The following is a 27,011-nucleotide window of genomic DNA, read 5'->3' as shown; positions in this document are numbered from 1 at the left end:
TCCCTGTCGGAATATTATCGCTTTTCTACGAGAAAAATGTCGTAAAAATTGATTTTAAACAGCGGTTGACATGCTTCCGAAGTACGGTAATGGAATATTTAGAATTTTATTGTCACGAATTGCGCCATGCGCGCGACACTTCTTTACTATTTCGGATAGTGTCTGGAACGCACGAACAAAACGCCGCTATTCGGATATAACGATGGATTATTTTGGACCAAACCAACATTTGTTATTGAAGTAGCAGTCCTGGGTGTGCATTCTGACGAAGACAACAAAAGGTAATGAAACTTTTATAATAGTAAATATGATTATGGTGAGTGCTAAACTTGCCGGGTGTCTAAATAGCGAGCCCGTGATGCCTGGGCTATGTACTTAGAATATTGCAAAATGTGCTTTCACCAAAAAGCTATTTTAAAATCGGACATATCGAGTGCATAGAGGAGGTCTGTATCTATAATTCTTAAAATAATTGTTATGCTTTTTGTGAACGTTTATCGTGAGTAATTTAGTAAAATGTTAGCGAATTCCCCGGAAGTATGCTAGTTCTGAACGTCACATGCTAATGTAAAAAGCTGGTTTTTGATATAAATATGAACTTGATTGAACAAAACATGCATGTATTGTATAACATAATGTCCTAGGGTTGTCATCTGATGAAGATCATCAAAGGTGAGTGCTGCATTTAGCTGTCTTCTGGGTTTTGGTGACATTATATGCTGGCTTGAAAAATGGGTGTCTGATTATTTCTGGCTTGGTACTCTGCTGACATAATCTAATGTTTTGCTTTCGTTGTAAAGCCTTTTTGAAATCGGACAGTGTGGTTAGATTAACGAGAGTCGTGTCTTTAAATGGCTGTAAAATAGTCATATGTTTGAGAAATTGAAGTAATAGCATTTCTAAGGTTTTGAAAATCGCGCCACAGGCTGGCACTGGCTGTTGAGTAGGTGGGACGCAAGCGTCCCACCTAGCCCATAGAGGTTAAAGATATCCATAAAAAGTGTTGTTTAAAGTTTGCCACTAGCCACCTGGGAGACACACCAAACATGTGGAAGAAGGTGCTCTGGTCAGATGAAACCAAAATCGAACTTTTTGGCAACAATGCAAAACGTTATGTTTGGCGTAAAAGCAACACAGCTCATCACCCTGAACACACCATCCCCACTGTCAAACATGGTGGTGGCAGCATCATGGTTTGGGCCTGCTTTTCTTCAGCAGGGGCAGGGAAGATGCTTAAAATTGATGGGAAGATGGATGGAGCCAAATACAGGACCATTCTGGAAGAAAACCTGATGGAGTCTGCAAAAGACCTGAGACTGGGACGGAGATTTGTCTTCCAACAAGACAATGATCCAAAACATAAAGCAAAATCTACAATAGAATGGTTCACAAATAAACATATCCAGGTATTAGAATGGCCAAGTCAAAGTCCAGACCTGAATCCAATCGAGAATCTGTGGAAAGAACTGAAAACTGCTGTTCACAAACGCTCTCCATCCAACCTCACTGAGCTCGAGCTGTTTTGCAAGGAGGAATGGGCAAAAATTTCAGTCTCTCGATGTGCAAAACTGATAGAGACATACCCCAAGCGACTTACAGCTGTAATCGCAGCAAAAGGTGGCGCTACAAAGTATTAACTTAACCTGTTAGGGCTAGGGGGCAGTATTTGCACGGCTGGATAAAAAAATGTACCCGATTTTAATCTGGTTACTAATCCTACCCAGTAACTAGAATATGCATATACTTATTATATATGGATAGAAAACACCCTAAAGTTTCTATAACTGTTTGAATGGTGTCTGTGAGTATAACAGAACTCATTTGGCAGGCAAAACCCTGAGACAGATTCTGACAGGAAGTGGATACCTGATGTGTTGTATTACCTTTAAACCTATGCCATTGAAAAACACAGGGGCTGAGGAATATTTTGGCACTTCCTATTGCTTCCACTAGATGTCACCAGCCTTTACAAAGTGTTTTGAGTCTTCTGGAGGGAGATCTGACCGAACAAGAGCCATGGAACGATGATGGCCCATTAGACACCTGGCGCGCGAGTTCATGTTGGGTACCCTCGTTCCAATACGTTATAAAAGAGAATGCATTTGTCCACCTTGAATATTATTCATGTTCTGGTTAAAAAAGGCCCTAATGATTTATGCTATACAACGTTTGACATGTTTGAACGAACGTAAATATATTTTTTTCCCCTCGTTCATGAAGTGAAGTCCGGCGGGCTTAGATCATGTGCTAACAAGACGGAGATTTTTGGACATAAATGATGAGCTTTTTTGAACAAAACTACATTCGTTATGGACCTGTGATACCTGGAAGTGACATCTGATGAAGAGAATCAAAGGTAATGGATTATTTACATAGTATTTTCTGGGCGCAGTGCTCAGTGTATTGCAAAGTGTGATTTCCCAGTAAGGTTATTTTTAAATCTGGCAAGTTGATTGCGTTCAAGAGATGTAAATCTATAATTCTTTAAATGACAATATAATATTTTACCAATGTTTTCTAATTTTAATTATTTAATTTGTGGTGCTGACTTGAATGCCGGTTATTGGAGGGAAACGATTTCCTGAACATCAACGCCACAGTAAAAGAACGCACGAACAAAACGCCGCTATTTGGATATAACTATGGATTATTTTGAACCAAACCAACATTTGTTATTGAAGTAGAAGTCCTGGGAGTGCATTCTGATGAAGAACAGCAAAGGTAATAACATTTTTCTTATAGTAAATCTGACTTTGGTGAGGGCTAAACTTGGTGGGTGTCTAAATAGCTAGCCCTGTGATGCCGGGCTATCTACTTAGAATATTGCTAAATGTGCTTTCACCGAAAAGCTATTTTAAAATCGGACATATCGAGTGCATAGAGGAGTTCTGTATCTATAATTGTTAAAATAATTGTTATGTTTTTTGTGAACGTTTATCGTGAGTAATTTAGTAAATTCACCGGAACGTCACATGCTAATGTAAAAAGCTGGTTTTTGATATAAATATGAACTTGATTGAACAAAACATGCATGTATTGTATAACATAATGTCCTAAGATTGTCATCTGATGAAGATCATCAAAGCTTAGTGCTGTGGTTTGGGTTTATGTGACATTATATGCTAGCTTGAAAAATGGGTGTCTGATTATTTCTGGCTGGGTACTCTGCTGACATAATCTAATGTTTTGCTTTCATTGTAAAGCCTTTTTGAAATCGGACAGTGTGGATAGATTAACGAGAGTCTTGTCTTTAAAATGGTGTAAAATAGTCATATGTTTGAGAAATTGAAGTAATAGCATTTCTAAGGTATTTGAATAACGCGCCACGGGATTCCACTGGCTGTTATGTAGGTGGGACGAAATCGTCCCACTGGCCCTAGAGAAGTTAATGACTGTTACTTTTGATTTTGACCCTCCATTTGTTCAGGGACACATGATTCAATTTCTGTTAGTCACATGTCTGTGGAACTTGTTCAGTTTATGTCTCAGTTGTTGAATCTTATGTTCATACAAATATTTACACATGTTAAGTTTGCTGAAATTGAACGCAGTTGACAGTGAGAGGACATTTCTTTTTTTGCTGAGTTTATATATATAAACTCAGCAAAAAAAGAAATGTCCTCTCATATATATATATATATATATACACTGCTCAAAAAAATAAAGGGAACACTTAAACAACACAATGTAACTCCAAGTCAATCACACTTCTGTGAAATCAAACTGTCCACTTAGGAAGCAACACTGATTGACAATAAATTTCACAAGCTGTTGTGCAAATGGAATAGACAACAGTTGGAAATTATAGGCAATTAGCAAGACACCCCCAATAAAGGAGTGTTTCTGCAGGTGGGGACCACAGACCACTTCTCAGTTCCTATGCTTCCTGGCTGATGTTTTGGTCACTTTTGAATGCTGGCGGTGCTTTCACTCTACTGGTAGCATGAGACGGAGTCTACAACCCACACAAGTGGCTCAGGTAGTGCAGCTCATCCAGGATGGCACATCAATGCGAGCTGTGGCAAGAAGGTTTGCTGTGTCTGTCAGCGTAGTGTCCAGAGCATGGAGGCGCTACCAGGAGACAGGCCAGTACATCAGGAGATGTGGAGGAGGCCGTAGGAGGGCAACAACCCAGCAGAAGGACCGCTACCTCCGCCTTTGTGGAAGGAGGAGCAGGAGAAGCACTGTCAGAGCCCTGCAAAATGACCTCCAGCAGGCCACAAATGTGCATGTGTCTGCTCAAACGGTCAGAAACAGACTCCATGAGGGTGGTATGAGGGCCCGACGTCCACAGGTGGGGGTTGTGCTTACAGCCCAACACCGTGCAGGACATTTGGCATTTGCCAGAGAACACCAAGATTGGCAAATTTGCCACTGGCGCCCTGTGCTCTTCACAGATGAAAGCAGGTTCACACTGAGCACGTGACAGACGTGACAGAGTCTGGAGACGACGTGGAGAACGTTCTGCTGCCTGCAACATCCTCCAGCATGACCGGTTTGGTGGTGGGTCAGTCATGGTGTGGGGTGGCATTTCTTTGGGGGGCCGCACAGCCCTCCATGTGCTCGCCAGTGGTAGCCTGACTGCCATTAGGTACCGAGATGAGATCCTCAGACCCCTTGTGAGACCATATGCTGGTGCGGTTGGCCCTGGGTTCCTCCTAATGCAAGACAATGCTAGACCTCATGTGGCTGGAGTGTGTCAGCAGTTCCTGCAAGAGGAAGGCATTGATGCTATGGACTGGCCCGCCCGTTCCCCTGACCTGAATCCAATTGAGCACATCTGGGACATCATGTCTCGCTCCATCCACCAACGCCACGTTGCACCACAGACTGTCCAGGAGTTGGCGGATGCTTTAGTCCAGGTCTGGGAGGAGATCCCTCAGGAGACCATCTGCCACCTCATCAGGAGCATGCCCAGGTGTTGTAGGGAGGTCATACAGGCACGTGGAGGCCACACACACTACTGAGCCTCATTTTGACTTGTTTTAAGGACATTACATCAAAGTTGGATCAGCCTGTAGTGTGGTTTTCCACTTTAATTTTGAGTGTGACTCCAAATCCAGACCTCCATGGGTTGATAAATTTGATTTCCATTGATTATTTTTATGTGATTTTGTTGTCAGCACATTCAACTATGTAAAGAAAAAGTTTTTAATAAGATTATTTCTTTCATTCAGATCTAGGATGTGTTGTTTAAGTGTTCCCTTTATTTTTTTGAGCAGTATATAGTATATATATATACACACTTTTTATATATATACCCAATCAAATCAAATATACCTTTATTATTAGCCACAAACCCTACCACCCCTCCCCAATTGGAGTAAACTAATAAACAATAACACTTAGGCTTCTACCTTCAGTTTATACGCACTTTACAGACATAATCCATTTTACAATAGTGATATTTAGTTTTTAGTCCTTCCTCTATTTCTGATGTCCATCCAGTTTGATTTCTATTTGTAACTGTGCTATTTCACAACATTTCTGAACCTATATACATTTTACAGACCCGGTATGTTTTACATTGGTTCTTGTTGTTATTAGTCACACCCTTCAGCTCCATTCAACCCCGCCCATCTATCTCTTAACAGCATCCATTTTTGATTTCTATTTGCCATATATTTTTTTGTGATGTGATGCTTCACAAAAGTCCTGAACCTTTCTATTCTCATAGCTTCTACAGATTGTAAATTAGAGATAAACATTTTTGCCAAAATAATGATTATATTATTGATCAGTTTGAGTATGACTTTTCAAATCACCCAGTATTGCTATCTGCAGCGTTAGTTCTAGGTAAATGTTGCAGTTCTTCAGCCATTCCTGGACCTGTGACTTGAAATGAGCTACGTATGGACAGTACCAAAATAAATGATCAAATGACTCTGCCTCCTCACAGCAAAATCTGCAGAGCTGGGAAGATTGTATCCCCATATATATACCATTCTATTGGTTGCAAGAATTTTGTATAATCATTTAAATGAAAAGATTTGAAGTTTTGAGTCTGGCGTCGTTTTGCGTGTCAATTCATAAACCATGTGCCATGGAATCGGTACATCGAAAATCTCTTCCCAACTATTTTGCAATGTTTTGGGCCTTAAATGAAATTGGTATATATTTTTATTTATCACAATTTACTTTAACAATTTTTGGTCTTTAATGCAGGGCCGACAGACAACTTCCTTACTTTTTCCCCCTTCTACTTGCCTCTTCCATTTTTGTGGTAATGCTGCAATTAGTTGGTTGTAATTTTGGGTAGAGCAGACATTTCCATATGTCTGTGTTAGCTGCACGTGTGACATAACTCCACCAGTCCTATTTATGATATCATTTACAAAAATTATACCTTTTTTATTTTTTTATTTAAAAAATATATATTTTTTTATCAATTAGTATATTTGAGTTAACCACAATATTTGCTGTATTATTTGTTCTGTCTTTTGAGGTGGATTAAACTGAATTTGCAACCAACTTTCTAAGGCTTGTTTAAAAAATAACAATATTTTGGAAATTATTTAGTTTTCAAATAACCGAAAGTGAGCAGTTGTAATCTGAATATAGGGAAAAGGGCCATTCTTGAACATGGGGGGGGATTCATTCTTACTAATTTACTAGAGAACCATTTTGGATTTAAGTATAACTTTTGTATGACTGATGCCTTTAGTCAGAGGTCTAATGCTTTAATATTTAAGAATTTCTGCCCTCCGAATTCATACTCATTATATAAGTAGGCCTTTTTAATTTTGTCTGGCTTGCCATTCCAAATAAAATCTAATATGTTTTTGTTCATATAATTTAAAAAGCGTGTCACCAGGTGTAGGCAAAACCATAAGCAAATAGGTCAACTGTGATATGACTAAAGAGTTAATCAGGGTGATTTTTCCACAAATAGACAGGTATTTCCTTTCCATGGTAGCAAGATCTTATCTATTTTTGCTAACTTTCTATAAAAATGTATTGAGTGAGATCATTTCTTTCTTTCGGGATATGTATACCGAGTATGTCCACATCCCCGTCAGACCATTTTATTGGTAAACTACACGGTAATGTAAAAGTAGCATTTTTCAGTGATCCAATGCGTAATATAGTACACTTATCATAATTTGTTTTTAATCCAGAGAGGTTAGCAAAAGTATCTAGATCCTTTATGAGGTTGTGGAGGGATGCTAATTGTGGTTTTAAAAGAAAACATGAATCATCAGCGTACAATGACACCTTTGTTTTTAAGCCACGGATTTCTAATCCCTTAATATTATTAAGAGGAAGGGAAGCGCTACTAAGGTACACAATAGTAATTTTGGTAGACAGAAGGTGCTCTTTGGTAAATTGGTCATCAAAAAGAAAGGAGGACCAAGGCACTCTTCATATAATTAATTAAAATGCCTTTATTAGTATGGCATGTTCAATAGAAACAAAGTATTAAAAAATCCGACTGCGTTTCGGCTGCATGGCCTTCGTCAGGGAGTACAAAAAAATTATACAATGTCCTCTTTTGACCAGCTTTTCCAATTAGCCCTAATTAGAAAAGGGAGTGGTTACAAAATTGATTGGACACACCTAGTAAGCAATACTATACACATTAAAAAGTGAAATACTGTAGCTATGTTATCATAAAAATACAACTCCAAGCTAGAAGTATCAGGACACTTAGAGAGGTAGTTCTAACCTTAAATATGACTGGGAGAAGTGTCAAAAATAAGAAAGCAATATATTCCATAGTACACTAGAACACAGCAAAACATGAACAACAACAGTCTAAACATAGCTGAGGGCAATTGAGCAAAATGTCCATTTGCTGTCATCTAGTGGACCTATCACAACCCTACAGGAAGGGTGAGAAATCCATATCTTCATTTAAACCAGGGTATTTAGTGGCCTGTAGTTTGTAAATCCCAAAACTTTCCCTTTGGTTTAACTGTTTAAGACGGTCCCCTTTTCTAATAGAGGCCGGAATATGATCAATACCCATAGCTTGTAGGGAGGCAGGGTTGCAATGGTGTAAGGACTTGTAGTACCTTGCCATGGGGTAGTCTTCATTTGCCTACCCATATGGCGTACTTGTGTTCCGCTAAGCGGTCTTGAAGGCGTCTCTTTGTCCGTCCAATGTAGAACACCTTGCTTGCACTGTGGACATTCCAATCTATAGATGACATGAGTGGTTTTGCAGTTAATGAAATGCTTGACGTAATACTCCATTTTGGAAGCTGTGTCAACAAAATACTTCTTCTGTGCAATATTTCTGCAATGGTTGCAATGGTTACATTTAAAAGAGCCCTTGGGTTTGTGGTCAAGTCAAGTTTCTTGAGTCACCCGGAAGATAACTGTGGACTAATTTGTCATTTAGGGTAGGACATCTCTTAAAGCTTATGACTGGTGGCTCAGGAAAGACTTGTCGTAGTAGCGTATCACTTTGGATGATTCCCCAATTATTTTTAATGTTCTCTGCTTCAGTGCTGTATTTTGTAACAAAATACACTCTCTCTGATGTATCACGAGGCACTCCCCTTCGCAACAAGTTCTGTCTGTCAAGTAATCCAGCCCTTATACCTGCATCTTTCAGGACCTGAACGCTGTAGCCCCGATTCAAGAAGCAATTCTCCAATTCAGCAGATTTGACACTGTAGTCTGTTTCCTGATCGCAAATTCTGCAGACTCTTTGGAATTGGCCATATGGAATATTCTCTTTTAGCCTTTTGGGGTGAAAGCTGTCTGCCCTCAGAATGGTATTCCCATCTGTAGGCTTCCTAAAGATTGATGTGTGCAAACAACCTTTGTCATTTCTACTAATGTCGAGGTCCAAAAAATGAATGTTATCCTTGCTGTACTCCATAGTTAGTTTGATGTTAGGGTTAATGCTGTTAAGGTATTGGTGGAAGGAAATAAGTTCTTCTGAGCCGGACCAAAACAGGCAAACATCATCAATATAGCGTCCCCACCATATAATCCGGTCAAAGAAATGGTTATTAGAAGGATCCAAAATGAAGCCATTTTCCCATTTACCCAAGTACAAACCAGCGTAGGAAGGGCTGTAGCAATTTCCCATGGCACATCCTTTGACCTGTTTAAAAATACAGTCCTGAAAGATAAAGATGTTGTGATTAAAAATCTTTCATTCTGCCCCTGAACAAGGCAGTTAACCCACCGTTCCTAGGCCGTCATTGAAAATAAGAATGTGTTCTTAACTGACTTGACTAGTTAAATAAAGGTGTCAAAAAAAAATAATAATTCCGGCCAAATCGGTGTCCCAAAATACCGATGTCCGATTGTTATGAAAACTTGAAATCGGCCATTCCGATTAATCGGTTGATCTCTAATCATAACACTGAAGTGTAAGAGGCCTCTAATTGTTTAAATGGACTGGATCTTTATATATACACTTGGATTCTGTTTCAGTAATAATGAAATCAGACCTTGTTGCGTGTATATAGGAGTGGTTAAAACATGCTAATAATGGTCCTCTGAGTATATCAAAAAACAGTTTTGTATACTTCCACTGGTATGCCATCCAGCCCTGAAGTTTTCCCAGACTTAAAAGGCTTTAATAGCATCAAGACGTTCCTCTGTAATTTGGCCTTCACATGAGTCTTTCTGTACAGATGTTAATTTTACATTATTAATAGGAAAGAAATCCATACAATTAGCTTCGGTTAGTGGAGATGGAGGAGACTGAAACAAACATATTCTTAAAGTACTTTACTTCCTCTTTCAAAATATCATTCTGTGAATCCTGCGTGACTCCATCATTTGTAACAAGTTTCAATACATTTTTTTGGTAGCATTTCTATGTTAAAGACTGAAAATAATTTGGTGCATCTTTTCCCCCATATTCCATGGGACCAACACTTTACATGTTGTGTTTTATATTTTTGCTCAGTATAAAACTCTAGGGGTTCCTCAAATGTAGTGTAAAAATAGCAGATCACTTGGCTTGCCTGGCCTCATGGAAACTGAGTTATCATTCTCTATTATGCAAAATGTGTGTTCATGTAATGCTAAAACTAAGGGCTGGGCACAGACATGCGACGCCCAAACTGTTGACAGAAGCACACTGATAAAGGAGGCCCCAGCAGCCACAAGATTACATTTTTGTTTCCCCCTCACTCACATCTGTAAGATGGTGTGTGCTTTTGAGCTAGGCTTTCCCTTACTGTAGCTAAGTCAGAACAGTGTCTGTGTCTGGTTAGTTCTGCTATGTATTTTTACCGTTGGATCAACCTTCCAACCACTTCAATGTCACACAAAGGTGCTAAATAACGGACAGTGGGGAAAAAACGTATGTGAGTATGAGCGGCGCCTCTCTCACCTCTTGTGCTCTCAGACGCTGAGGCTCGTCACTCATGATGAGTGTTGGAGATGTCTCTCACCTAGGCTGCTGCATCTGCTGCTCAGGGCCAGTGCACTAGTAGGATGAAAGACATGCAGCAGCCTCTGAGACAGACAGTTGACACCTCATAACAGAGGGAGCTTTAAACATGACTTTCGCGGCTTGTTTGTTTTCTATCCCCCTGGATGTTTTTGGTCAGACGCTGAAGCTTGACTGAAGTGATCTAGGTAGAGCATTCAGATTCATATGACATGATGGTAGTTTAAGGCCTAAATGTTCTTTTAATTAGGTTAGCAGCCTAATGACTGTATTGTTAACAGCTACAACACATGTAACTGTTGTATGGCATAAAATCCTGAAACATGATTGAGGTGCTATGACATATTAGTCATTTCTGGTCCCAGGAACATGGTGCTTTAGTTTGGGTAGGCATAATAGTCATCATTATTATCAGTAGTCTAGTCTTGAGGTTTATTTAAAGTTTAATAAACTCTGTCACTCACTGCTCAATCACCTTTTCAGATAGACTATTTTATATTAAACCCTCAAGCGAGCGCTTAACAGTTGGCCACTCTGCATGTGCATAAACCTCAGTTTGTGATTTGTTCCTGTAAAAATTCCTGTGCTGCTCAGAGGCTAGTTTTAGAACCTTTAGAAATGCGAGTAGTCTCGTGTGAGCTCATTGCTCTATGAAATTTCCACAAGGCAAAGAATAACATTGTCATTATTATCTAGCCTACTATTCACTGTCTTTGTTGGTTTATAACACGAGGAAGGAAAACAATGCAGCCTGCTAGTTATCGTGCTATCCTTTCTGATGGTTTGTCTTTAACCTCTCTCTCTCTGAGCTTCATGCTCTCCGTCTCTCTCGTGCTCTCCCCTTCTTTCTCTCCCTTCTTTCTCTCTCTTTCCTCTCTCCTTGCCTTGTGTACCTGGGACTGTTTACTCTTCACAACCACACTGACACGCAGCCTCATTCCAAGAATCCTCAAACACTGTGGCTTTGTCTCACCGCAGTGCCTTCCTCTATCTGAGGGAAAACATTCCGAGCCTGTCTGTTTATCTGTTGGAAGTTGTCTAATCAGAGAGTTAGGGAGAAAGAGAGGATAGATTTGTAGGACAAGGAGGAGAGAGAGAAAGCGGATTTGGACTTCTTTGCTCGGACCAAGCGTGCCAATGCCTCCTCTTCTCACAGACCTCCGTATCTCTAATTGAGGCTGGGAGAGCTGCGATTACAGCGCCTCATTAAGTGTGTCTTTTCAAAATGGCTGCTTGTGCGTATTGTAATCGAGAACATGTGGTGAAAATGTATTATGGGTAGGCTATACCAGTGGCGGGCCCAGCTAGGTAGAACTTTACACAGGCATACGTTGCTGCCTTTTGTGTTAGATTCAGCATTTATCCTCATCTTTGATGTAGTCAAATTAAACCTGTCTGTGTGCTAGCGGCTCTGCTGAGATTAATTAAGCAGACTAATTACCATATGAGCTGTGTGGCAGGGACTGAAGGTTTGAATGTGAAATCTCCTCCTTTCACAGCAAATATTAACATTGATACCCTAAGGGGCTGCCAAACTATCACCGGCATTGGAAAAAAAGCTCCACAAACTATAAGATCATTGAAATAATGTTAGTAGTAGTGTCTGTAAATCTTGATATGTTAGACATGAGACTCTTTGAACACATTCTATATTGTGATGTCCTCACCTAGCACATCTTCTTCCTCATTAATTAATCACCCTAAATAGAAACCAAAGCTCACTACTGTGTAGAATCAGTCATGTGATTCAGTCATGTCCCAGCGACCCAGAGGTCATGATAAAATCAAAAGTATTTATAAAGCCCTTTTTACATCCGCACATGTCAAAGTGCTTATACAGAAACTCAGCCTAAAACAGCAAGAAATACAGATGTTGAAGCACAGTGGCTAGGGAAAAACTCCCTAGGAAGAAACCTAGAGAGGAAGCAGGCTTTGAGGGGTGGCCAGTCCTCTTCTGGCTGTGCCGGGTAGAGATTATAAGAGTATATGGCCGTTAAGGCCAGGGATCATCAACTAGATTCAGCGGCAGGCCAGTTATTATTATTTTTTCTAATGAGCGGATGGTCAGGGGGTCAGAACTTAATTAAAAATAATTTGTAGACTGCGAATTGACCGCAAGAAGCCCAAACAGATATAATATTTAACTAAAACATAATCAATTCAAACCTCACTTGGAGCTGATTTTCTGGTGTTTTACAGTCTTGAAATGAATGAATGAAAATGCAAAAAAAAAAAAAAATATATATATATAGATATATATATATATATATAGATATTTTTATTTATTTATTATAGATTTTGCTCAGAACTTGAGGGGCCAATTTGGGCCACGGGCCGCCAGTTGGGGAACCAACTAGGCTATATGAAAGTCACGCCAGTCTCCGCAAAGAGCAATGTAAGCATCACACAGACAACATTAATCTTAGTCTCGTTGTTTGTCCATGGTAGAGCCACTCCAATCACTGGTTGAAGATCCTGGGAATAGTGTTTGTTTGATTATTTGATTGACCCTGGTGATTAACATGATTTAAAAGCTGACTGTAATCATCATTGCATTTCTGCTGGTCGCTAGGGAATGGCCATCCCTGATTGTATGCTGACAGAGCAGTACAGAAGATGAAGAGTTGAAAATATGCTTCCAGAATGTAGCCAATATCAACCCTGTAATGTTTTACATGGTGTTTAACCTGTCATATCAGGAAAACCTTAAAATAAATAAATTATTGAACCTTTATTTAACTAGGCAAGTCAGTTAAGAACAAATTCTTATTTACAATGACGGCCTATACAAACTAATCTTATAGTTTTGTTTGGGGCTGGGTTTAGGTCTACGAGATCATCATGGCTTAATGTATATGACAGTCAAATGGAATGACAGTCAAATGGTCTGTAGGGATATTTCTAGTGGTCCATGGTGGTCAGTGAGTCATCGCTGAAATTAATTGTCTGGTTAGCCAATAATCTGGTTATTTGGGCCTATTTCAGTGTCTATAACAGCCACATAACCAAATGTATGTCTGTGCCAACCACATGTGGTGTTGACCTCTGTCTGAATGGTCTCCCTGCTGCAGGTTGGGTGACCAGTTCTACAAAGAGGCCATTGAGCAGTGCCGCAGCTACAATGCCCGCCTGTGTGCCGAACGCAGCGTGCGCCTGCCCTTCCTGGACTCCCAGACCGGTGTGGCACAGAACAACTGCTACATCTGGATGGAGCGCCACCATCGCAGCCCTGGTGGGTAGAGAAGCACTACTCTGTTGGTTGGGAGTTATGATGGCTGGCTCTGGGGTTTACTAAAGGGCAATTCCACGCCAACAGTGTTGCTGAGACTCAGATTTTTCACTTTGAAATGTATGTCAAATAAAAACAATGATTGTGGTTTGTGCTGTCATTCTCTTAACAAACTTTGCATCTGCACTGTTATTCAAGTAAATGTGTTTTTGTTAAATGTTCAGTTGAAATTGTTCAAAGTAGTAATTTTGCATACTACAGTTGTATGGTTTGTTTAACTTTGCAATCATTCGTTTTTGTTTGACATACATTTTTTTAAAGTGAAAAATCGGAGTCTCGGCATCACTCTTTTAGCATGGAATTGCCTTAAAACTATCATTCAGTTGACGTTTAGTGGGTAATGTCATCTGTCTAAATATGTCCCTCTGGCCACTACAGCTACAAACATGTCTAATATAATGATATCCAATAGTGTTCATGTTACCGCCAGGGAGAACTATTCATATACAGTACATTTGGAAAGTATTCAGACCCCTTTACTTTTTCCACATTGTGTTACGTTACAGCCTTATTCTGAAATGGATTAAATCGTATTTTTTTCGTTCATCAATCTACACACAATAACCCATAATGACAAAGCAAAAACAAGTTTGTAGAAATGTTTTCAAATGTATAAAAAATTCAAAACTGAAATATCACTTTTACATAAGTATTCAGACCCTTTACTCAGTTGAAGCACCTTTGGCAGCGATTACAGCCTCAAGTCTTCTTGGGTATGACGCTACAAGCTTGGCACACCTGTATTTAGGGAGTTTCTCCCATTCTTCTCTGCATATTCTCTCAAGCTCTGTCAGATTTGATGGTGAGCGTTGCTGCACAACTATTTTCAGGTCTCTCCAGATATCTTGGATTGGGTTCAAATCCGGGCTCTGGCTGGGCCACTCAAGAACATTCAGAGACTTGTCCCGAAGCCACTCCTGCATTGTCTAGGCTGTGTGCTTATGGTCGTTGTCCTGTTGGAAGGTGAATCTCCACCCCAGTCTGAGATCCTGAGCGCTCTGGAGAAGGTTTTCATCAAAGATCTCTCTGTACTTTGCTCTGTTCATCTTTCCATTGATCTTGACTAGGCTCCCAGTCCCTGCCGCTGAAAAACGTCCCCACAGCATAATGCTGCCACCTCCATGCTTCACTGTAGGGATTGTGCCAGGTTTCCTCCAGACATGACTCTTGGCATTCAGGCCAAATAGTTCAATCTTGGTTTTATTGGATCAGAGAATCTTGTTTCTCATGGTCTGAGAGTCCTTTAGGTGCCTTTTGGCAAACTCCAAGATGGCTGTCATGTGCCTTTTACTGAGGAGTGTCTTCCTTCTGGCCTCTCTACCTTAAAGGCCTGATTGGTGGAGTGCTGCAGAGATGGTTGTCCTTCTGGAAGGTTCTCCCATCTCCACAGAGGAAGTCTGGGGCTCTGTCAGTGTGACCATCAGGTTATTGGTCACCTCTCTGACCAAGGCCCTTCTCACCTGATTGCTCAGTTTGGCTGGGCGGCCAGCTCTGGGAAGAGTATTGGTGGTTCCAAACTTATTCCATTTAAGAATGATGGAGGCCACTGTGTTCTTGGGGACCTTCAATGCTGCAGATATTTCTTGGTACCCTTCCCCAGATCTGTTCCTCGACAATCCTGTCTCGGAGTTCTAAAGACAATTCCTTCGACCTCATGGCTTGGTTTTTGCTCTGACATGCACTGTCAACTGTTAGACCTTTTATAGACAGGTGCCTTTCCAAATCATATCCAATCAAGTTGTAGAAACATCTCAAGGACGATCAATGGAACAGGATGCACCTTAGCTCAATTTCGTGTCTCATAGCAAAGGGTCTGAATACTTACAGTACTAGTCAAAAGTTTGGACACACCTACTCATTCAAGGATTTTTCTTCATTTTTTACTAGAATATGGAATCATGTTGTAACTAAAAAAAGTGTAAAACAAATTAAAATATATTTTAAATGTTAGATTCTTCAAAGTAGCCACCTTTGCCTTGATGACAGATTTGCACACTTTTGGCATTTTCTCAACCAGCTTCACCTGAAATGCTTTTCCAACAGTCTTGAAAGAGTTCCCACATATACTGAGCATTTGTTGGCTGCTTTTCCTTCACTCTGCAGTCCAACTCATCCCAAACCATCTCAATTGGGTTGAGATCGGGTGACTGTGGAGGCCAGGTCATCTGATGCAGCACAACATCACTCTCCTTGGTCAAATATCCTTTACACAGCCTGGAGGTGTGTTGGGCCATTTTCTTGTTGAAAAACAGATAGTCCCACTAAGCTCAAACCAGATGGGATGGCGTATCGCTGCAGAATGCTGTGGTAGCCATGTTGGTTAAGTGTGCCTTGAAATCTAAATAAATCACAGACAGTGTCACCAGCAAAGCACCATCACACCTCCTCCTCCATGCTTCACAGTGGGAACCACACATGCAGAGATCATCCGTTCACCTACTCTGCGTCTCAAAAACACACGCGGTTGGAACCAAAAATCTCGAATTGGACTCATCAGACCAAAGGACAGATTTCCACCGGTCTAATGTCCATTGCTCATGTTTCTTGGCCCAAGCAAGTCTCTTCTTATTATTGGTGTCCATTTAGTAGTCGTTTGCTTGCAGCAATTTGACCATGAAGGCCTTATTTCATGCAGTCTCCTCTGAACAGATGATGTTGAGATGTGTCTGTTACTTAAACTCTGTGAAGCATTTATTTGGGCTGCAATTTCTGGGGCTGGTGACTCTAATGAACTTATCCTCTCCAGCGAGGTAACTCTGGGTATTCCTTTCCTGTGGCGGTCCTCATGAGAGTCAGTTTCATCATAGTGCTTAATTGTTTTTGCGACTGCATTTAGAGAGACTTTGAAAGTTCTTGAAATGTTCCAGATTGATTGACCTTCGTGTCTTAAAGTAATGGTGGACTGTCATTTCTCTTTGCTTATTTGAGCTGTTCTTGCCATATTATGGAGTTGGTCTTTTACCAGATAGGGCCATCTTCTGTATACCACCCCTACCTTGTCACAACACAACTGATTGGCTCAAACGCATTAAGAAGGAAATCAACTCTACTAATTGATTTTTAACAAGAAACACCTGTTAATTGAAATGCAATCCAGGTGACTACCTCATGAAGCTGGTTGAGAGAATGCCAAGCGTGTGCAAAGCTGTCATCAAGGCAAAGGGTGGCTACATTGCAGAATCTCAAATATGAATTTGATTTGTTTAACGCTTTTTTTGGTAACTACATGATTCCATGTGTTATTTCATAGTGTTGGTGTCTAAACTATTATTCTTCAATGTAGAAAATAATAAAAATAAAGGAAAACCCTTGAATGAGTAGGTGTATTAGTAGGTGTGCCCAAACTTTTGACTAGTACTGTTTATACAAAAGTATTTGGACAACCCTTAAAATTAGTGGATTCGGCTATTTCAGCCACAACCGTTGCTGACAGGTGTATAAAATCGAGCACACAGCCATGCAATCTCCATAGACAAACAGTGGCAGTAGAGTGACCTTACTGAAGAGCTCAGTTACTTTCAACGTGGCACCGTCATAGGATGCCACCTTTCCAACAAGTCAGTTTGTCAAATTTCTGCCCTGCTAGAGCTGCCCCAGTCAACTGTTAGTGCTGTTATTGTGAAGTGGAAAACGTCTAGCAGCAACAACGGCTCAGCTGCGAAGTGGTAGGCCACACAAGCTCACAGAACGCGTCCGCCGAGTGTTAAAGCGTGTAAAAATCGTCTTTCCTCGTTTGCAACACTCACTACCGAGTTCCAAACTACTTCTAGAAGCAACGTCAGCAAAATAACAGTTCGTGGAAATGGGTTTCCATGGCCGAGCAGCCGCACACATGCCTAACATTACCATGCGCAATGCTGGAGTGGTGTAAATCTCACCACCATTGGACTCTGGAGCAGTGGAAACGTGTTCTCTGGAGTAATGAATCACACTTCACCATCTGGCAGTCCGACGGACGAATCTGAGTTTGGCGGTTGCCAGGAGAACGCTACCTGCACCAATGCATAGTGCCAACTGTAAAGTTTGGTGGAGGAGTAATGGTCTGTGGCTGTTTTTCATGGTTCGGGCTAGGTCCCTTAGTTCCAGTGAAGGGAAATGTTAATACTACAGCATACAATGACATTCTAGACGACTCTGTGCTTCCAACTTTGTGTCAACAGTTTGGGGAAGGCCCTTTCCTGTTTCAGCAGGACAACGTGCCGTGCACAAAGTGAGGTCCATACTGACATGGTTTGTCGAGATTGGTGTGGAAGATCTTGACTGGCCTGCACAGAGCCATGACCTCAACCCCATCGAACACCTTTGGGATGAATTGGAACAGGGACTGCGAGCCAGGCCTAATCACCCAAAATCAGTGCCCAACCTCACTAATGCACATGGCTGAATGGAAGCAAGTCCCAACATCTAGTTGAAAGCCTTCCCAGAAGAGCAGAGGCTGTTTTAGCAGCAAAGGGAGGAACCAACTCCACATTAATACATTTTTTAACATTTTAGTCATTTAGCAGATGCTCTTATCCAGAGCGACTTACAGTAGTGAATGCATACATTTCATAAATTTAATTTCATGCATTTTTTGTACTGGCCCCCCGTGGGAATCGAACCCACAACCCTGGCGTTGCAAACACCATGCTCTACCAACTGAGCCACAGGGAAGGCCCATGATTTTGGAATGAGATGTTATACGAGAAGTTCTATGTCCATATACTTTTGATCATGTAGTGTATATCAGCTGCATAGCCTCATCTCCTTTAATCTGCATCGGATGCGCTCAAATGTTTCAGAGATATCAGTTTGGGAGCCTACTGTGTGCATTTCTTTAAAACACTCGCAGTCAAACAACCAATAATACTGCACACCTCTGGTTCTTTTCCTGTGTTTGGTCCGGACTGCGTTCTCGCCTGCAGCAAACCATGGTACGAATGGAATCAGACAAAGACCACCTTTTTTGAGAGAACCACAGTGTGGTGCGCTCCCGAGTGTGTGTATAGTGTTCACACCAGTCCAAACGAACTGAACTAAGGGGGAAAATGCACCAGAGTTCGTAACAAAACGCTCCCAACCAATTTGGTGTGAAAGCCCCCTTAATGTGTGTGAGTGGGAGTGAAGAAGTGAACAGCTAAAAATTAGTGATGCACCGATATGACATTTTTGGCCGATAACGATATCCGATATTTTCCTTGCCAAAAACAACAATAGCGACAACCGTTAACCGATATATAAAAAAGCGGCCTTTTAAGCATTCTAATACAGTTAAATAGTTAACACACACACATGGACGCAGCGGTCCAAGGCACTGCATATCAGTGCAAGAAGCGTAACAACAGTCTTTGGTTCGAATCCAGGCTGTATCACATCCGGCCGTGATTGGGAGTCCCATAGGGTGGAGCACAATTGGCCCAGCGTAGTCTGGACCGTCATTGTAAATAAGAATTTGTTCTTAACTGACTTGCCTAGTTAAATAAAGTGAAAATTATGAAAATAAAGTGAAAATTATGGTCAGTAAAGAGAACTTTAAGCTCGTCTCTGAATTTAAAAAAACGCGTAATACTTTGCCCCTTGATAACCAGCGCACTTCTGTGTGTTGTAAAAGCTTTACATGGTCGAGAGTTCATGGGCCTTGCTTTAACAAAGTCAACCATTTTCATTGTAATGTCCAAAATGTCTTTCAAGCTGTCAGGCATTCCCTTGGCAGCAAGAGCCTCTCGTGGATGCTGCAGTGTACCCAAGTGGTGTCGGGAGCAACTGCTTGCACGCGCGTTACCACTCCACTATGTCTCCCTGTCATGGCTTTTCTGCCATCAGTACAGATACCAACACATCTTGAACACCAAAGTCCATTTGATGTCACAAAGCTGTCCAGTACTTAAAAAATATCCTCACCTGTTGTCCTGATTTCCAGTGGTTTGCAGAAGAGGATGTCTTCCTTAATTTACCCCCCATAAACGTAATGGACATATACCCGGAGCTGTGCCAGGCCCGCCACGTCTGTTGACTCATCCAGCTGTAATGCATAGAATTCACTGGCTTGTATGCGAAGCAGTAATTGTTTCAAAACATTTTCTGCCATGTCACTAATGCGTTGTGAAACAGTGTTGTTTGATGAAGCCATTGTCTGTATAGTTTTTGGGGCTTTTTCCCCCAGCATTGTCCCAGCCATATCCGTGGCAGAAGGAAGAATTAAGTCCTCCACAATAGTATGGGGCTTGCCTGTCCTAGCCACTCGGTAGCTCACCATATAAGGACTTCTAGCCCTTTCTTATTAATGGTATCTGTTGCTTTTATACATGTCTTACTACTCGAAAGTCGTCTTAATTCAACAACAAAAAACTCACGTGGCTTATTTTTCAAATCGTCATGTTTTGTTTCTAAATGTCTGTGCAAGAGTGAAGGTTTTATCGAACTGTGAGAGTACTTTTGCACATATAACACACTGTGGCTGAGGAAAGGCACTACTCCCAATATAAGTGAAGCCCAAATCAATGTAGTTGTCATCATATTTGCGCCTCTTCGATGGTCCAACATCCCTGTCTGTTGTTCGGTGCTTTCTCAGGTAAGGGGACAGTAGCTCTTCGGCTGCATCAGATTCACAACTGTCAGTGTCCATGCTAGCTGGGCTAACAACAAATGTAGAATTACTGATGCTAGCATTGGATGTGCTCGTGGAAGCAGAACAACTTGTGTCGTCGACAGGTGCAGGTGTGGTACTGCTGGTAGTAGCAGTACTACTAGTAGAGCTGGTATGTGTCTCTATTGACATGTGTCTCCTTTACTTTTTTTTAAACCATTTATCAATTTTCGAGCAAACGGAATGAGCAACAGCTATGTTTGGTTACATACGGACCGTTAGTGGAATTCCCGCAAGAGAGTAACAGTTAATGTGAGTGGATGTTCATTATTTGACTAGGCTACCTTTATTTGACATTGTGTTGTTATTTCACTGAACACTAGATGGTTTAATTTTATTTTTGGCAGTGAAACGAGGCTACTCAGGCGAGAGAAAAAAACTGGAAAATATAAATGGACTGTTTGAAAATGTGAAGATTATTATTATTTTATGTGAATCACATTTTTATTTGGCGTACCCCCGACGGCATTGCGCGTACCCAGTTTGGGAATACCTCATCTAAGTGATTGATAGTTCAGCAGTCATAAAAGTATGCCTTATTCACAATTGGAATATTTTATTAAAGGAAAGTAATGTGAAGCAGTAATGGGCAGTTACTACCATCATGGGACTTTGTTTTATTTTGTGTTGTTACAGCATTCATCCCACATAATGCACAAAGCATTTAATGTTTAAAAATATTACATTGAAACCGAAACGACCTCAAAAAGCACTAATTGCTCAGCACTAGCTCCGAGTCTCAGACATGGTTTTGGAAAATGTAAGGTATTTTTCTGTTATTTAATATGGTGTTTGAATATAGAATGTGTTTTATTTGTTCTACCATTTATCAAGATATTTTTCACGTTTTAAAAATAAAGCCCAAGTGGTTATTTTATGACTAGCTTTTTTTGTGTATGTGTTGTTTTGCCGTGGTATCGTGGTATTTTTTGGTATTTTGGTATCGACTCATGATATTAAACCCGGTATCATATCGAAGTCAAACATCTGGTGTCGTGACAACCCTAGTTGGGAAATAGAAGAGAGAGAACCAGGGGTATTCACTAACTACCATATGCTAGCTACTCTGAGGGCTCATCCACACCAAAGCCCATCACCAATGTGTCTGCACACGTTGACTTTCAACTCTCCACAACTAGACAGCCTCTCCCCCTTGGAGCTGCAGGCTAAAAATAGAGCAGGCAGCCTGCAGCAAGGAGCTGATTCTGCATGCAGCCCGAGTCTCCCTCTACCACCGCCAGTCAGACAGCCAGCAACTTACTCCGGCTTGCTGCAATGCTAGCTACCTCTGCCCAGCTACAGGAGAAGGCCCTCTCTCAGTGGAGAGTTTGTAGACACCAGGCAGAACCAGCTAGTGCTCCTCTACTGGGCATGATCACATTCACTGGTATGATGCACAGTGTTACTGTTAGTGACAGGCAGAGCAGAGTGAGGATCAGTGAAAACAATACAATAGGAAGTGTCAGTGAAACAATGGCTGGGTTTCATTCCCTCTCTCTCGCTCTCTCCCAAACCCTACATAACACATCGCTCTTCCAACAAGTCCCTTGCAAATAACTTGGTAGACAGTTTGAGCAAATCCACGAGAAGAACAATACAAAGCTAAGTATTATTATTCATCACAACAGGATTATGGTAGCTATTCCAAAACTCTTTTTGAGAACCATAATTTTTTGAAAATGCAAAAGAGAATTGAGCCGCTCTAACTTCTGCGTGAATAGGCTATTCAGTAGTCTACGCTATACAGTACCAGCCAAAAGTTTGGACACACCTACTCATTCAAGGGTTTTTCTTAATTTTTTATATTTTCTACATTGTAGAATAAGAGTAAAGACATCAAAACAATGAAAAGGCACATATGAAATCATGTAGTAACCAAAAAAGTGTTAAAAAATTCTTCAAAGTAGCCACATTTTGCCTTGATGACAGTTTTGCGCACTTTTGGCATTCTCTCAACCAGCTTCATGAGGAATGCTTTTCCAACGGTCTTGAAGGAGTTCCAACATATGCTGAGCACTTGTTGGCTGCTTTTCCTTCACTCTGCAGTCCAACTCATCCCAAACCATCTCAATTGGGTTGAGGTCGGGTGTTTGTGGAGGCCAGGTCATCTGATGCAGCACTCCAGCACTCTCATTCTCGGTCAAATAGCACTTACACAGTCTGGAGGTGTGTTTTGGGTCTTCAAATGATAGTCCCAATAAGCTCAAACCAGATGGGATATCGCTGCAGAATGCTGTGGTAACCGCGCTGGTTAAGTGTGCCTTGAATTCTAAATAAAATCACTGACAGTGTCACCAGCAAAGCACCATCACACCACCTCCATGCTTTACAGTGGGAACCACACACGCGGAGATCATCCGTTCACCTACGGAGTCCAATGGTGAAGATTATGGTCAGTAAAATGAGATATTTCCGATGTAAATGTTTATTATACATTTGCAAAAATGTCTAAAACCTGTTTTCACTTATGTCATTATGTATGAATGTAGATTGATGTGGAAATGTTTTTCTTTAATCCATTTTCTTTAATCCATTTTAGAATAAGGCTGTAATGTAACAAAATGTCAAAGGGAAGGGGTCTGAATACTTCACGAATACACTGTATACACCTGTGTAAGGATATTTTAGGGTCAGTAAGCAACACATTATGTATCTGGGTGGGGGGCATTGAGACCTGAGAGGTGTTTTCTTTAGTTCCTGTCTCTGTGTGTCTGTCTATAGCACTTTGAGGTTGTAATGAAAAGTTCTTAATAGTTTAATTTATTATTATTATAGGGGTGGCTGCAGGTCAGATGTATACATACCCTGCCCGCTGCTGGAGGAAGAAGAGACGGCTGCACACCTCCATGGACCCTCGTCTACGCCTCTGTGGCCTACAGCTAGGTAACAGAAATACCAGTTTACTCCCACCCCACCCCCCAAAAGTCCAGTGTCTCTCTCTGCCATGTCACATCACCCACTCTTTTGTCTTATTACTTATGATCTGGGATCATCTAACTGAAAGCACATCATTTAATTTCAGTGTGGAACTCAAACAGCCTGCTAGTCACTTTTTATCAAAAGAAAAGTGCTCCGTTCAGTAACCGAGTAAACTTTTTTTGTGAAAACTAGAACATGTAACAAATGGTTGCTTGCTGGGAGGAGAGGGACAGGAATCACAACACGGCATTTAATAAATGTTATGAAATGGAGTTTGTCACTGCTCCTCACATACAATCCTGACCATTTACTCACTCACACTATCACCCGCTTCCATTTATTTTTAGTAGGGATGCACAATATATCAGTGAACATATCGGAATCGGATGATATTAGCTAAAATTGCAAACACCGGTTTTGGCCGATGTCTAGTTTAACGCGATATTAAAATCTGATGTCAAAGCTACCGTGCATACCTATATAACGTAGGTACAGGATGTAATGACTCCGCGTAAAATTTTGCGCTACACGTGCATCACAGCATTCCTAATCTAATCCACACAATGTCTGCTGTATGGATTGAGCATTCAACAAGTCGAGCAGTCATTTGAAAGAGTAAGAACATTTCTGCGAGACAACTCAAAGGCCAAATCCATTAGAGCCAAGATAATGGAATTCATTGCCCTTGACAATCAATCAACCGTTCTCAGTCGTGGGTGATGTTGGCTTTCGCTATTTTTCAGATGTTGGGTCTGTCAAAGCTGTACAAAAAAGTCTGCAAACAAGTGAACATCGGCCACGAACGATGTGTTTACAATACCGCGTCGGTAATAAAGCATAATTTGTTCGACCGCAACAAATTTGTTTGACCGCAACTTCTGGGGTAGCTAGCTTTAGCTTGGTACCTAGCTAGCAACAATACAACCAGCCTGAAAACAATGACCAGTAGCAACTGCAGTCATTTTCATTATTCTTAGCAATGATTTAGGAATCCTTGTGAGTAAGTATTAGCAATGTTGCCACTTGTTGTTTGCCTATTGAAATTGACCTTCAGTTCATGAAAATAAATAGGTAGCCAGCTAAACAACCCTGTTGCCTAAAGCTAACGTTATAAGCAGCCAGCTAGCTTCATTTGGATAGTGAGGCTCGACCGGACCGGGTTATGTGTTGTGAAGCTAGCCACAACAAGGATAAGGCACAATAGTGGAATTTGTGGTTTGCCTTCAAAATAAAACTATGACATTGACAGTGATGCAAATTAATACAAATAGTAGAATTATGCCATACTTTTATTTTTAAGGCTAACCGCAAAGTCCACTATTGTACCTAATCCTTATTGTGGCTACCTTCACATAGATGGGTACGACCAGCATTAATCAAATAAGAACTGTCTTATGAATTAGGCTTATTTTAGATGACACCTAGCTATATAGTTAGCTAGCTAATAGCTACTGAAACAGATTATGTTGTTTTGCTATGTTTTGGGGAAGGACATTGCTTGCATTCTTGAGGTAGCCTCTAGAGGATACAATCCCGCTAAAGGGATTGGTTGGACAACAACCAGTGAGCTAGCACGGCGCGAAATTCAAAACAAAATAATCTCAAAATTTAAATTTAAAGTATTATACGGCATTTTAAAGATACTCTACTCGTTAATCCAATCACATTGTCCGATTTCAAAAAGGCTTTACGGTGAAAGCAAAACATTAGATTATTTTAGCATAGCACCTTAGCAAAAAAAAATAAAAAGCAATTTTCCAAGCACGGATAGCCATCACAAAACCAGATATACAGCTAAAATTAAGCACTAACCTTTGACAATCTTCATCAGATGACACTCCTAGGACATCATGGTAGACAACACATGCATTTTTTGTTCGATCAAGTTTTTACACTGCTCAAAAAAATAAAGGGAACACTTAAACAACACAATGTAACTCCAAGTCAAACTGTCCACTTAGGAAGCAACACTGATTGACAATAAATTTCACATGCTGTTGTGCAAATGGAATAGACAACAGGTGGAAATTATAGGCAATTAGCAAGACACCCCCAATAAAGGAGTGGTTCTGCAGGTGGGGACCACAGACCCCTTCTCAGTTCCTATGCTTCCTGGCTGATGTTTTGGTCACTTTTGAATGCTGGAGGTGCTTTCACTCTAGTGGTAGCATGAGACGGCGTATACAACCCACACAAGTGGCTCAGGTAGTGCAGCTCATCCAGGATGGCACATCAATGCGAGCTGTGGCAAGAAGGTTTGCTGTGTCTGTCAGCGTAGTGTCCAGAGCATGGAGGCGCTACCAGGAGACAGGCCAGTACATCAGGAGACGTGGAGGAGGTCGTAGGAGGGCAACAACCCAGCAGCAGGACCGCTACCTCCGCCTTTGTGCAAGGAGGAGCAGGAGAAGCACTGCCAGAGCCCTGCAAAATGACCTCCAGCAGGCCACAAATGTGCATGTGTCTGCTCAAACGGTCAGAAACAGACTCCATGAGGGTGGTATGAGGGCCCGACGTCCACAGGTGAGGGTTGTGCTTACAGCCCAACACCGTGCAGGACGTTTGGCATTTGCCAGAGAACACCAAGATTGGCAAATTCGCCACTGGCGCCCTGTGCTCTTCACAGATGAAAGCAGGTTCACACTGAGCACATGTGACAGACGTGACAGAGTCTGGAGATGCCGTGGAGAACGTTCTGCTGCCTGCAACATCCTCCAGCATGACCGGTTTGGCGGTGGGTCAGTCATGGTGTGGGGTGGCATTTCTTTGGGGGGCCGCACAGCCCTCCATGTGATCGCCAGAGGTAGCCTGACTGCCATTAGGTACCGAGATGAGATCCTCAGACCCCTTGTGAGACCATATGCTGGTGCGGTTGGCCCTGGGTTCCTCCTAATGCAAGACAATGCTAGACCTCATGTGGCTGGAGAGTGTCAGCAGTTCCTGCAAGAGGAAGGCATTGATGCTATGGACTGGCCCGCCCGTTCCCCAGACCTGAATCCAATTGAGCACATCTGGGACATCATGTCTCGCTCCATCCACCAACGCCAAGTTGCACCACAGACTGTCCAGGAGTTGGCGGATGCTTTAGTCCAGGTCTGGGAGGAGATCCCTCAGGAGACCATCCGCCACCTCATCAGGAGCATGCCCAGGCGTTGTAGGGAGGTCATACAGGCACGTGGAGGCCACACACACTACTGAGCCTCATTTTGACTTGTTTTAAGGACATTACATCAAAGTTGGATCAGCCTGTAGTGTGGTTTTCCACTTTAATTTTGAGTCCGACTCCAAATCCAGACCTTCATGGGTTGATAAATTGGATTTCCATTGATTTATTTTTGTGTGATTTTGTTGTCAGCACATTCAACTATGTAAAGAAAAAAGTATTTAATAAGATTATTTCTTTCATTCAAATCTAGGATGTGTTGTTTAAGTGTTCCCTTTATTTTTTGGAGCAGTATATTTATATCCAAAAAACCAATTTTTACATTGTCGCGTGACGTTCAGAAAATGTTTTTTCCCCATAACTGCCGGTGAATAGGCACATTTAATTTACAGAAGAACTCATAAACGTTGACAAAATTTACAACAATTATTTAAAAAAATAGAGATAATCTACTCCTTTATGCAACCACTTTGTCAGATTTCAAAATAACTTTACGGAAAAAGCACTTTGTTCAATATTCTGAGTACAGAACTTAGCCTTCAATGCTAAGCTATACAGTTAGCCTACAACCACGACGTCGACAAATCTCAAAAAATATGTTTGAAATATTTACTTACCTTTGCTGATCTTCGGCGGAATGCACTCAGATGGGCAC

General features: G+C 41.2%; 1 protein-coding gene across 3 annotated transcripts in view; it reads left to right on the top strand.

The window, feature by feature from the left end:
* Window positions 1–27,011, top strand: part of LOC106588971 (zinc finger protein DPF3) — a 55,614-nt gene that overhangs the window by 5,804 nt on the left and 22,799 nt on the right. Inside the window, exons 1-4 of one of the 3 annotated variants that reach the window (XM_045715985.1) lie at window positions 10,099–10,277; window positions 13,435–13,595; window positions 22,610–22,669; window positions 23,053–23,160. In XM_045715985.1, coding sequence (XP_045571941.1) covers window positions 10,276–10,277; window positions 13,435–13,595; window positions 22,610–22,669; window positions 23,053–23,160 — 331 coding nt within the window. In that variant the 5' untranslated portion in view covers window positions 10,099–10,275. Of the gene's footprint in view, window positions 1–10,098; window positions 10,278–13,434; window positions 13,596–22,609; window positions 22,670–23,052; window positions 23,161–27,011 lie in introns of those variants that run through there. The other 2 variants (XM_014178604.2, XM_014178686.2) reach the window with 2 other exon arrangements.

This window comes from Salmo salar, chromosome ssa01, assembly GCF_905237065.1.
Source record: "Salmo salar chromosome ssa01, Ssal_v3.1, whole genome shotgun sequence".
NCBI lineage: Eukaryota > Metazoa > Chordata > Actinopteri > Salmoniformes > Salmonidae > Salmo > Salmo salar.
This window is presented reverse-complemented; position numbering and strand designations above follow the sequence as displayed.